At 39.0% G+C, this 12,057-nt stretch overlaps 1 protein-coding gene across 1 annotated transcript; it reads left to right on the top strand.

The window, feature by feature from the left end:
- Positions 1–7,112: 7,112 nt before the first annotated feature.
- On the top strand, positions 7,113–9,640 carry UTP3 (UTP3 small subunit processome component). The gene has a single exon (XM_036852177.1). The coding sequence runs from the start codon at positions 7,289–7,291 to the stop codon at positions 8,696–8,698; it is 1,410 nt and encodes a 469-aa protein (XP_036708072.1). The 5' UTR covers positions 7,113–7,288; the 3' UTR covers positions 8,699–9,640.
- Positions 9,641–12,057: the final 2,417 nt, after the last annotated feature.

Here is a 12,057-nt window from a genome sequence, read left to right as displayed (position 1 = left end):
ATAGCCAAGACACGGAAACAACCCAAGTGCCCATCAGCAGGCAACTGGCTTAAGAAGATGCGTGGTGTGTGTGTGTGTGTGTGTGTGTGTGTGTGTGTGTATATATATATATATATATATATATATATATATATATATACCCACAATGGAATATTACTCAGCCATAAAAAAAGAATGAAATATTGCCATTTGCAGCAACATGGATGGACCTAGAGAAAGTGAGTCAGACAGAGACATACAAATACTATATGACATCACTTGTATGTAGAATCTAAAAAATAATACAAATGAATATATATACAAAACAGAAACAGACTCACAGACATAGAAAACAAGCTTATGGTTATCAAAGGGGAGAGGGAGAGAGGGACAAATTAGTAGTATGGGATTAACAGATACAAACGACTATAAATAAAATAGATAAGCAATAAGGATTGACTGCATGGTACAGGGAATTATATTCAGTATCTTGTACTAACATATAATGGAATATAATCTGAAAAAAATAACTGAATCACTTTGCTGTATACATGAAACAAACACAATAATGTAAATCAACTATACTCCCATTTAAAAAAAAAAATCCTAACATAGAAAGAGTTAAAGGGCCATTAGATGCCAAAGGAAGGAAGCATATCAGAGAATACAGCCTTGAGAAGATATGATTTTAGCTGGGCCTTGAAGGCCATCTAAGAATTGAGATGTGGGGCAGCATAAGCAAAGGCCAAGGGAAGGAAATCTTAAAGAGAGAAAAAGAACAATGTGCATTTTAGTTTAACTACAATGTAGAGTTCCTCAATGAAAAGTAGTAGGACAGCAGCTAGAAAAAAAAGTTGGGGCCAGATAAAGGCAGGCCATGAATATTAGGATAAGAACTAAGGGCTTTATACTGTAGAGAATGAGAGCTGACTAAAGAGAAAAAAATTACATCAACTGTGTTTCAAAAGACCTTCACCATCAAAGTATAATTATCATTGAATCAACAGTTATACGTATAATTGTGTCTACAAGGTTCCTCATGACAAGAAAAAACAAAAAGGGGTTAAAATAATGTTTAGAAAATAATTGTGCAGTATTTAGTTGGATTAGAGTTTGGAAGAGAAAGTAGTGTCACAATTTCATTAAATTCTTCATTTTGTAATTAAAACTACCAAACCTAGTCATTTTTAATTAAAAGCTTACAAGGGTTCATATGCTTATCTCATATTTCAGTATAAGTTGTACATTTTACTTCTAAATCACGTTTAGGATTTTTGTGTCTTTAAATAGATACAGACCTTAGTTTCAAAAAGAATCTATAACTTACTGGTTTCAGAGTAAGTGGTTTCTGACAGAAATGAAAGCAGATGGCAACTATGCTTCATCTTTTCTATTTTCTTTCTTACACCTAAAAATAATCCTTCTTTTTTTGTACCTAAAAGTAGTTCAAGGAGTTTCTGTGAGGTATATTAAATTATCTAAATAGGTTGATCACTTTTAACACCAAGAATACATCTTCCCATTATTACTCTCATATCAAATTATTTTAACTATTATTAGTTCTTCTGAGCATTAAAAAAAAAAAAAACTACTTCTTTGACAAATTCAGTCATCATAACCTAGTCTGTGACACTGGGATGAAAGGCAAATACGCATTTAATTATTAGCTTAAGTTCACAAAAGCCATATATCAAATATTTCAGTTTTTAAATGTTACTTTAAAAAAAAACAAAAAACAAACCTGTGCTGATGACCAGAGCAGTACAAAAGACATTGCAATTCATCGTTAAAGGCTACTATTTTGTATGCTGACACTGTGTTTAGAAACGTATTTTCTCAAATACTGACCTAGATTCCAGGGATTTAAAAAATAACAGCTTGGATCCAGCCTTAATGGGGCTTATACACTTAATGGAGGGAAAGCAGTAACTATAAATAGAGATCTGAAGCATGGAAATGCAAAAGAGGAAGTTCTTCATCCTGTCTGAGTAGACAAGGAAAGGCTTTTAAGGTGACATTTAAAATTAGTCTTGGAATTCCCTGGTGGTCCAATGGTTAAGACTCCGCAGTTCCAATTCAGGGGACACGGGATGGATCCCTGTTCAGGAAATTAAGCTCCCGCGTGGCCAAAAAAAAAAAAAAAAAAAGTCTTAAATGATGAGTAAGAATTCTCTACAAAGCATAGAAGAAAACAACACGTGTAAAGGAAAGACAGCAAGAAAAAGCATAGCCTGTACCAGGTTAAGGAGGAACCTGGTAGATACAATTATTTTTATATTAATTATTGATACAATGATAATTGTAGCTTTGATGGTGAAGCTTTTTGAAACACAACCCATGTAAATTTTTTTTTCTAGTCAGCCCTCAGTTGCTATACAATAAAGGCTTTAGCTCTTAGCCTAATATTTACATCTATTGTACATATGTTGTGTACACATACAAGGCTATGCCGTACATAGTAGCAGTGAGAGTGTGGTAGGAGGTAAGCTTAAGCTGTATGCAGGAGTCAGGTCATAAGGAATATAAACTTGAGCCTATAGATGTTGGGAAGCTTTTAAAGGACTTTAAGTTAGAGACGTATATGGTCATTTTTTGTCTGCTTATTTGTTTTGTTTTTTGTTTTGTTTTCCTTATTTTTAATTGAACCTCAGATGCAAACAGTTAATCATTCTCCTCAGTTCCTGGAACATTATCATTATTGGTCCATGGAAAGTATTGATACCTCTCCTATTTCTTCTCATCTCCAAGCCTCATCCCATTCTTTGCTCCTCCATAAGCAATTGTTCTTTTGTATTTAATGCACATTATTTTGTTTGTATATGTTCTTACAAAATGTGTGCTGTTGTATTGTTGCACGTATTGTATTACATATCTCATTTTTTTTACTTTTGTTCCTAAGCACATTGCTTTTAACATCCATTCACGTTGATATGTGGATATATAATCCAGTTTCCAATTATTGCGTAGTTAAGATGACCATATACATTATCATCTAAATCATAAAGGTAAAAGTGTTGCTATTAATAATTACACTAGAATAACAAGTTCAACAAGACTGTACTAAGCAAACTAAGCTGTATGGTCACTTTATGCTCCTAAATTCTATGCTGTTCACTCATGACATTTATTGATCTGCTCTTCCAGGGATGGACATCCAGGTTGTCTCCAACACCCCGCTATCAATAATAGCTTTTCAAACACCCTCATACGGGTCCCATTATGGACCTGTGTGAGAATTTGTTAGCCAAAAAGATGTCTGTAGTGATTTGCAACATTTTTACATAAGGAATTATGAGAACCCTGAAAAGATGAGCAAAGAAACAGAGGAGGAAATCACAAAGCAACGTTTGGAGAATAAAGAGTGGTAGAGCATTTAAGTTATAATGGAAGATTTTAGTAGGGAGGTAATGAAAGGTATGGCGAGAAAGGTTGCTTTGAGGCAAAACTGTGGGAGGGCCATGTATGTTGTGAACTTTATCTTGACAGTAATGGAGAGTCACTGAAGCATTTTGAGCAAGGGTGTGGGATGAGGGAAATGGTATTCTAGGAAGATTTACCTGATGATGCTGAATCAAATGTACAGCAGAGAATGGAAATGAAAAGACCTATTAAGGGAATATTTGAAAGCCAATATAGTACAGTAGTTAGCTATAGTATAGTGTGAATTCCAAAGCCAGACTGTCTGGGTTCAAATCTAGTTCTACCATTTACTAGTCTTAAGACCTCGTTTAAACTCCATGTGCCTCAGTTTCCTAAATTAGAGATTATCATAGTACTTCCACATAGGGTTAAATGTCAAGAGCTTATAACAGTACTGGAACATAATAACTACTCTCAATGTTAGCTATTATTATTGCTGCAAGTCCAGAAGAAATTGAGATCAGTTTAAGCTAATCTGGTTGTAGAATATCTTAAACAACCTGAACTCATGCCCTGCAGAAAGTATCCTAATATCACCTAGTGTGTCATTCATAAACCCCTACCTCTACAGTAAGAAAATCCTATAAGAGGCTTAAGAGGCTATAAGAGGCTTAGAATAAGGCAAAAAGGGTATTCTTAAAAGAAAAAAAGAAAAAGAAAACACCCTGTTGGCTCTCATTATGTGTAGTGTGTTAACTCCTGAGCAGGCATCACAATAATGTAACACAGATTCAAGTTGATAATACATTATAGTTGCCACAAAAATAATGGTTAAATGTTATTTAATATTTGTGCATTTTCTCTGGGGACTCTGTTTTTCTTTTTAATTGGCATAGGCTTATGATATAATAAAGCATTAATCTGTCTTTCCAGCAATAAAAAATTTTTTTTGGCCACGCGGCATGCAGGATCTTAGTTCCCCAAACAGGGATCAAACCCGCGCCCCCTGCAGTGGAAGTGATGAGTCCCAACCACTGGACCACCAGGGAAGTCACAGCAGTACAAATTTTTAAGGAAACAATTTCCTCAACAAATAGCAAATAATTCCAAGATTAGGCTATGGAAGATTAGACTATGGGAGCTGCTGGAATGGAAGAACTTCTGAACTGTTCATCAAAAAGATCTGAGAATGTTAGACTACAACACTCTCTGAATATGCACTGGTTATTGCAACTTTTAAATAGTTAGGAAATGTAATGTATAGTATAAACCAAATAATATTAGAACAATGTGATCATTCCATTAAAAATATCCAAAATATTTTTCTACCTTCTCTATAACAGTATACGCATTTTGTTAAGTATGACTACAAATTCTCAAATAATTAGCAATAAAAATGAACAGAAAAATTCAGATTTACGTGCCTAAGTAAAACTTAATGCTTACATATAATGTAAATTTAATACATTTAAAGCATGGATCTAATCACAGTCTCAGCTTAGATGCAACATTCTTTAAGCAATATTTCCAGAACAAAATCCAGAGACGATCTCTCACCCCTCTGATCTCTCACAGCGCTGGGTTTACCTCACACACTGCCTTGTATTTTAGTATAATCTGTATGCATGTCTTCTTTTCTACCTGATTAGAAGAGACTGTGGCTAATTCACCTTTGGATCTACTACAGCATGTAGCATTCTGCTACAATTAATAAGCAGTTAATATCTGAATGACAAAACCTATTAAAATTTACATTCAAAAATGAATTCTGGGCTTACCATCAGAACATAAGACTTTTACCCACACCTTTTTTATTCTTTAAATTGTATTTCCTAAAATCTTGTAAAGGTTTTTAAATGCTTAAGATAACTTTTAACACTTTAAAAATATTTAGTTCAAAATACCATTTTTCTAAAAAATTGTACTATTTTTCATAACCTAATGACACTGCACTTTCTGCAAAGAACTTGTATGTCGCCATTAATTTTAGCAACTTATCAAAAGCTCAGCTTTCAACTACCCACATTTGAAGGTGTCATAATACCTAACATATATAATGAATATGAACCTATCATATGTAATGTCTGAAAACTTAAACCCTGAATTACTCTAAGATTGCAGGGCAGTCCTTTCACACTTGTAGTCCTAGAAATACTTCTAAAGACAAATTTGACTGATTTTTCCCTTATTACCACCCTCTTCTTCAAACACTTTCATCTGAGCTCTTGGTTTCTTTCATCCACCCAGCTTAGCCTATGCTCTGGAAAAGGTCTGAAACTCATTCACATTGAATTAGCAAAGAACTGATAACAGCTGCATGTGAGGGCCTGGTGTGGGAGCCCTATCCCAGGTTTCTGTGCTCCATTTGCTAATGTAACCTTCCCAAGTCTTTGTTTCCACATGCATACAATGAAGATACTGGAATTGGAATTCATGATTCCTAAAATCCATTCCAGCTCAGGTTATCTCCCTTAAGGATGTTCACAGACTTATGCATTATTCATTCACTCCGTTTATGGAGCACCTGAAATAGATAATCAAATACTGCAATTTCAATACTTATTCATTAAACAAATCTTCATTGAACACTTACTCTGTGCCAGACACTGTATTGCGTGCTTGCAATATCATAGTTCGTTGAGGTCTACTAGGTGATACGGAAAAACTGAGGAAAAGACTAAGGGAGTTAAAGACGAGATCAAAGAGGTGATGCTTAGACTGTCTCTTCAATACAGCAGAAATTTCCCATATTTGGGCGGGAGTACTAAACACTTCAGTGTTTAGTAAAGGGCGATGGATGGCGTGTACAAAAAGCGATGTAAAAGGCAGGTTGAGTATTTTCAGCAGCTGAAGGCTGGGTAACACAGGACAGGTGTTCCCTGTACTCACCCCAATTATAAGCTGGCACGTTTTGCCTGATGACTTGATTAACGCGTGCCCCCAGCTAGACCACAAGTTCCACCACTGCAGGAACAGCGTCTGCTTTCGCCCACCATTGTTCTCCCAAAGCCTAGCACGCTGCCCTGTGCTTATTAAGTGTTGAAGAATTCATGAAGCGTCCGCCCTTGAGAGTTAAAATGTGCCATTTCCAAAATATCTTGAAGAATGAACCTCTTCCACTAAAAGGCAGAGAAATCGCGGTGCCTTCTGCAGCCTACTTGAGCTCCTCGGAAAGAGGCAAACTCTAGAGCGCGGCTCTGCCTTCCCACCGTGACCCCTCAGAAACTCCTCAGGGACACAAATCCCATGAAGTCACCGAGCCCTGCGGAAAAGGAGCTGGAGGCGGGCTACCACCCGCCCGGAGGCCCGGCCTGCGCTCTCCCGGACGCCCGCGCCAGGATTCCCGAGCGCAGTGGCGCCGCTGCCGCCTCAGGCTACGGGGCCCAGAAATGTCGTATTTGGACGTTGCGGAGACAAAAACAACCTGATTAACTTCCAGACGGATAGGCAGAGAAAATAAAACTCCAGTAAACAAGGAATTCTTCTACACTTGGACTCAGCTCCAAGCCGGGAACAACCGGTACAGGCGCAGGACAACTCACTGCAACGCCCCGACACCTCTCCTAGGCGTGGAGGTAAAGCGCCCTCCACTGGTCACCGCGACTTCACCTCGCGGTTCACCAGGCCGTTCCCCCTAGCCACGCCCAGGCTCGCGAGAGTAAGAACTGGGCTAAAGGGCTCTACGGAACTGAACTTCCTATACCTATTGTTCCTACACGGAAAGGCCTGAAGGACCAACCGGAAGTCCTGGTTCAAACGCCACACAGAGAGCATCCTGGGGGCCGGAAGGAGGTGGAAACTCCTGCATCCTACGGGAGTGCCAGCAGACGCGCGTGGTAAGAGAGCGCGTGGCTGTTATAGAGACTTGTTGCTGGAGCGCGTGGCTCGTGCGCGGAAGTCAGAGGTGACCGAAAGCCTGACGTCGCTGTAGAAGCTGAGACCGCGAGCTATGGTGGGGAGATCTCGGCGGCGCGGAGCGGCCAAGTGGGCAGCTGTGCGAGCTAAGGCAGGTCGCGACCCAGCGGACGAAAATGATGACAATTTGGAATCTCCACCCTCACCAGGGGACTCCAGCTACTACCAAGATAAGGTAGATGATTTCCATGAGGCCAGATCTCGGGCCGCCTTGGCTAAGGGATGGAGCGAAGTGGAGAGTGGGGACGAGGAGGAGGATGGCGATGAGGAGGAGGTGCTTGCCCTAGATATCGCCGATGAGGACGATGAAGAGAGTGCGGGGAATGAGGAGGATGACGATGATGATGGTGGGAGCTCCATGCAGAGTGAGGCTGAGGCCTCGGTGGATCCCAGTTTGTCGTGGGGTCAGAGGAAAAAACTTTACTACGACACGGACTATGGTTCCAAGTCCCGAGGCCGGCAGAGTCAACAAGAAGTAGAGGAAGAGGAAAGAGAGGAGGAGGAGGAGGCACAGCTCATTCAGCGGCGTTTAGCCCAAGCTCTGCAAGAGGACGATTTTGGAGTTACCTGGGTGGAGGCCTTTGCAAAACCAGTACCTCAGGTAAATGAGGTTGAGACACGGGTCGTGAAGGATTTGGCGAAAGTTTCAGTGAAAGAGAAGCTGAAGATGCTGCGAAAGGAATCACCAGAGCTCTTGGAGCTGATAGATGACCTGAAAGTTAAGTTGACAGAGGTGAAGGATGAGCTGGAGCCATTGCTACAGTTGGTGGAGCAAAAGATCATTCCACCTGGAAAAGGAAGCCAATACCTGAGGACCAAATACAACCTCTATTTGAACTACTGCTCCAACATCAGTTTTTATCTGATCCTGAAAGCTAGGAGAGTCCCTGCACATGGACATCCTGTCATAGACAGGCTTGTTACCTACCGAAATTTGATCAACAAGCTGTCAGTTGTGGATCAGAAGCTGTCCTCTGAGATTCGTCATCTGCTCACACTTAAAGGTGGTGCTGGAAAGGAAGAACTGAATCTAAAAGCAAAATCCACAAAGGCCAAGCCAAAATCTGTTTCTGCTGTTGCTGCCTCCACTGTTACAGACCTTTCTGATGATTCTGATTTTGATGAAGCTGCACTGAAATACTATAAAGAAATAGAAGACAGACAAAAATTGAAGAGAAAGAAAGAAGATAGTACTGAAGAACAGGCTCCTGAAGTTCAAAATACAAAGAGAGCCATTACTTATCAGATTGCTAAAAATAGGGGACTTACACCTAGGAGAAAGAAGATTGATCGGAATCCCAGAGTGAAACACCGGGAGAAGTTCAGAAGAGCCAAAATTCGCAGAAGAGGCCAGGTTCGTGAAGTTCGTAGAGAAGAGCAACGTTATAGTGGTGAACTATCTGGCATTCGTGCAGGAGTTAAAAAGAGCATTAAGCTTAAATAAAGTTTTTGCTTAGCTTAAGTTTTTTGGTGATAATTTTGGATCAATAAATTTTTATTTTTAACTGGTGACGTGATTGTATTAATATTTAATATCTAACCGTAAATTTTAAAAAGTCTGTCAATAGGGAAAATTGTTTGGGTTACTGCTTAATTTATTTGTGTTTTAATTTGTAATCAGATCATACTAAGAACTGCGGGAACAGTATGAGGGTGCGTGGGAAGAGAGATGGTGATGAAAAAAGTTCTCCAACATTCTGTCCAATAGTAGCCTAGGGAAATTCCACAGCTAGTTGTGGAGCAACAGTCAAACTTATAGTACTTTTATAATTTTTCACATAAAGTGAAGAGAATGCACCTTTGGCAATCATCTTATTTGTAAGATAGGCTATAAAGTAGTTCTGACATTATTTCATTTACCTAAAGTATAATTCTCGAGCAGCATACTTGTTAATAATGAGTCTACTATTAACTTAAGGATTTTGTACATTTTATTGTGGTACAAGCTTAGGACTGAAGAGGAACTTGGTTAAAAACAGAAAGAGATATGCCTTAATTACATTAACTGTGAATATTTTTTAATAGTCCTTAATGTGGTAAGATAAAAATTCCATTTCCCCTTCTGTACTGGTGGGTGCTCTTTGTACACTCCACTTGCTGAAAATCTGGTATGATTACTACTGGGTAAGTGGTAACTTCAGGTGGTAACAAAATTACGTTTTTCTTTATAGTTATTCTGGTCTTTACAGTAGGGAAAAGATGATGAGATGGTGAACTTAAAAATTTTTTAGGATAATGCCAGGGAGAAAATGAGAGAACTAGTGAAGGAAAGCACAAAGGACGTCTTACCTATGTAACTGTTTATTCATTAAACATTGTGCTAGCTGCTAGAAATGCAGAGATGGTCAGTGGTTAATATTTATTATTAAAACATTTGCCACAAGTTTGTGCGGTGGTACTGTTCTCTTCTGTCAGAGATGAGGATGCTGAAATTCCCGGAGGTTAACTTTCTAAAGGACATATGCTTGGGATTTGGACCCAAGCCGTCTTAATTTGAGCCTTCATTCTTTTAACTTCTGGCTTACAGCTGCTGCCAGAGTAACGCACATGCCGGATAATTTTCTTATAAATAAAAAAGGAAAGTTAGAAATAAAAGTTTATATTAAGTGCAAAGGTACTTTTTAAGCATTTTATTTATATCCTTATTCCTCACAACTCTTATGTAGTAAGTTCTATTATCCATATTTTAAGGATGAAGAAACTGGCAAAGAGAAGTAACTTTCTCAAGGTCATATAGCTATTAAGTGGTAGAGCCAGGATTTCAGCCTAGCCTTTCTGGCTTAAGAGCCATATCCTATACTTCCTTTTCTGATATAGTAAAAAAGTACAGGTTTTGGAGTTAACTTACTAGGTTGATTTTGAGTTAATTACTTGATCTCTGACTCATTTTCTTCATCTATATGGTACTATTATTATACCTACCTTGGGTATAGGTATATACATAAAACAGTGGTTAAGAGCTGTGAGACAATAGAAAATATATATATTGGTTTCTGGCATAGAACTCCTAAAACCCTTGTAAATTCCTAAGTAGTAAGAGCACTGGGAACAGCATTTGTTCTAATAAGGTGACTGTAAGTGAGCTCCTGGATGGGGGCTGGTCACCAGAAAGACCAAGCCGTGATTAGAAGCTTGGCATTTTCAGCCCCAGACCCCCATGCTCCAGAGAGGGGAGAGAGGCTAGAGATGGAGTTAATAACTGGTCATGTCTATGTGAGGAGGCCTCCACAAAATCCCGATGTTAAGGGGTTTGGGGACCTTCCAGGATGGTGAACACATCCTCATACTGGGAGGGTGATGCACCCCACTCCATGGGGACAGCAGCTCCTGTGCTGGGGATCCTCCCCGTCTTCACCCTATGTACTTCTTTATCTAGCTGTTCATCTATAGTTTTTATCATGTTCTTTAGTAAAGTGTAAACGTAAGTGTTTCCCTGAGTTCTGTGAGCCACTCTAGCAAATTAATCAAACCCAAGGTGGGAGTTATGGGAACCTCAGACTTAAAGTCCATCAGTCAGAAGCACAGATAACAACCTGGACTTGTGATTGGCATCTAAAGTGGAGTAGGGGCAGTCTTTTGGGACCAAGCCCTTAACCTGTGGGATCTGACGCTACCTCCAGGTAGACTGTCAGAGTTGGTTAAATTGTAGGACACCCAGCTGGTGTTGCAGATAATTGCTTGGTGGGGGAAACAGGTGTCAGAAGTGTTGTGAGTGGTAATAGTGTGACAGTAAAGAGAAACACACAGGTGGAAAACTCAAGTTTTTCCGATTCAAAAGCAGGCTTCACCCAGATTCCTACCCCAGTTTCATCAATTAGTACCTGTGACTAGGGGCAAGTTACTTGATCTCTCTTCCTGAGTTTTTTCATCTAAACTGGGGATAGTAGTAGTAGTACCTACTTCATAGAATTATTATGAGGATAAAGTGAATTAATATATGTAATGCACTTAGAACAACGCCTGTTACACAGCAAACACCTAATAAGTGTTGGCTTTGGCTTTTTTTTTTTTGGACACGCTGTGTGACTTGTGGGATCTTAGCTCCCCAACCAGGGATCGAACCCAGGCCCTCAGCAGTGAAAGCTCGGAGTCCCACCAACCACTGGACCACCAGGGAACACCCAGTGTTGGCTCTTATCACAGGTTGTGAGCATCCACATCTGACATACAGGTGCTCAACACATAGCTAATAGTGTAGTGATTCCTATTCATTGCAGGAACATAGAGAATAAAATATAGTCGTATATGTAAAAATGCTTAAGAAGTTAATATTCTAAGTTTGGAACAAGAGGGGAGCACTGGGTAAGTGAGCACATGAAGGGATATAGAAAATCTGGGAAAGGACAAAAACAAGGAAATGAAGTTAGAGGTTGAAGGTATTTAATGTTCTACGTCGAATTTCTGCCACATGTAAAGTTGTGCTAAGGGAAAAAAAAAATGTTTTAAAGGAAGAAAAATCTTCCATCAAGGAAAGTGGAAAAAATTAAGGCATATTTCTCCAAATGTATCACATATTCCTTTAGAGACCTCACAACACTATAAATATTAATTCATTCTGTAATAGCTAGGATCTAGATGGTACTATTCTATTTTATAAACATAAAACATGGCTTTGCCTGAGGTGAATTAACAGTAAATGAAGTAACAGAGAAACTACTGGATTTAATGTTTACATCTTCCAAATTTTGTATTTACTTAACAAACATTTAAAGAGCACTGAGATGTGCTGGATACTGTCCTAACATGAATAATAAATTGTTAACTATTCAGTATGATCATTTTTCATAGAGACTCACTTTGTGA

This window comes from Balaenoptera musculus, chromosome 5, assembly GCF_009873245.2.
Source record: "Balaenoptera musculus isolate JJ_BM4_2016_0621 chromosome 5, mBalMus1.pri.v3, whole genome shotgun sequence".
NCBI lineage: Eukaryota > Metazoa > Chordata > Mammalia > Artiodactyla > Balaenopteridae > Balaenoptera > Balaenoptera musculus.
The sequence above is the reverse complement of the archived record's forward strand: the minus strand, read 5'-3'. Positions and strand labels throughout refer to the sequence as shown.

What these genes read in the sequence shown, in the direction of transcription:
- UTP3 (XM_036852177.1), top strand. Translation starts at nt 7,289, where the DNA reads ATGGTGGGGAGATCTCGGCGGCGCGGAGCGGCCAAGTGGGCAGCTGTG.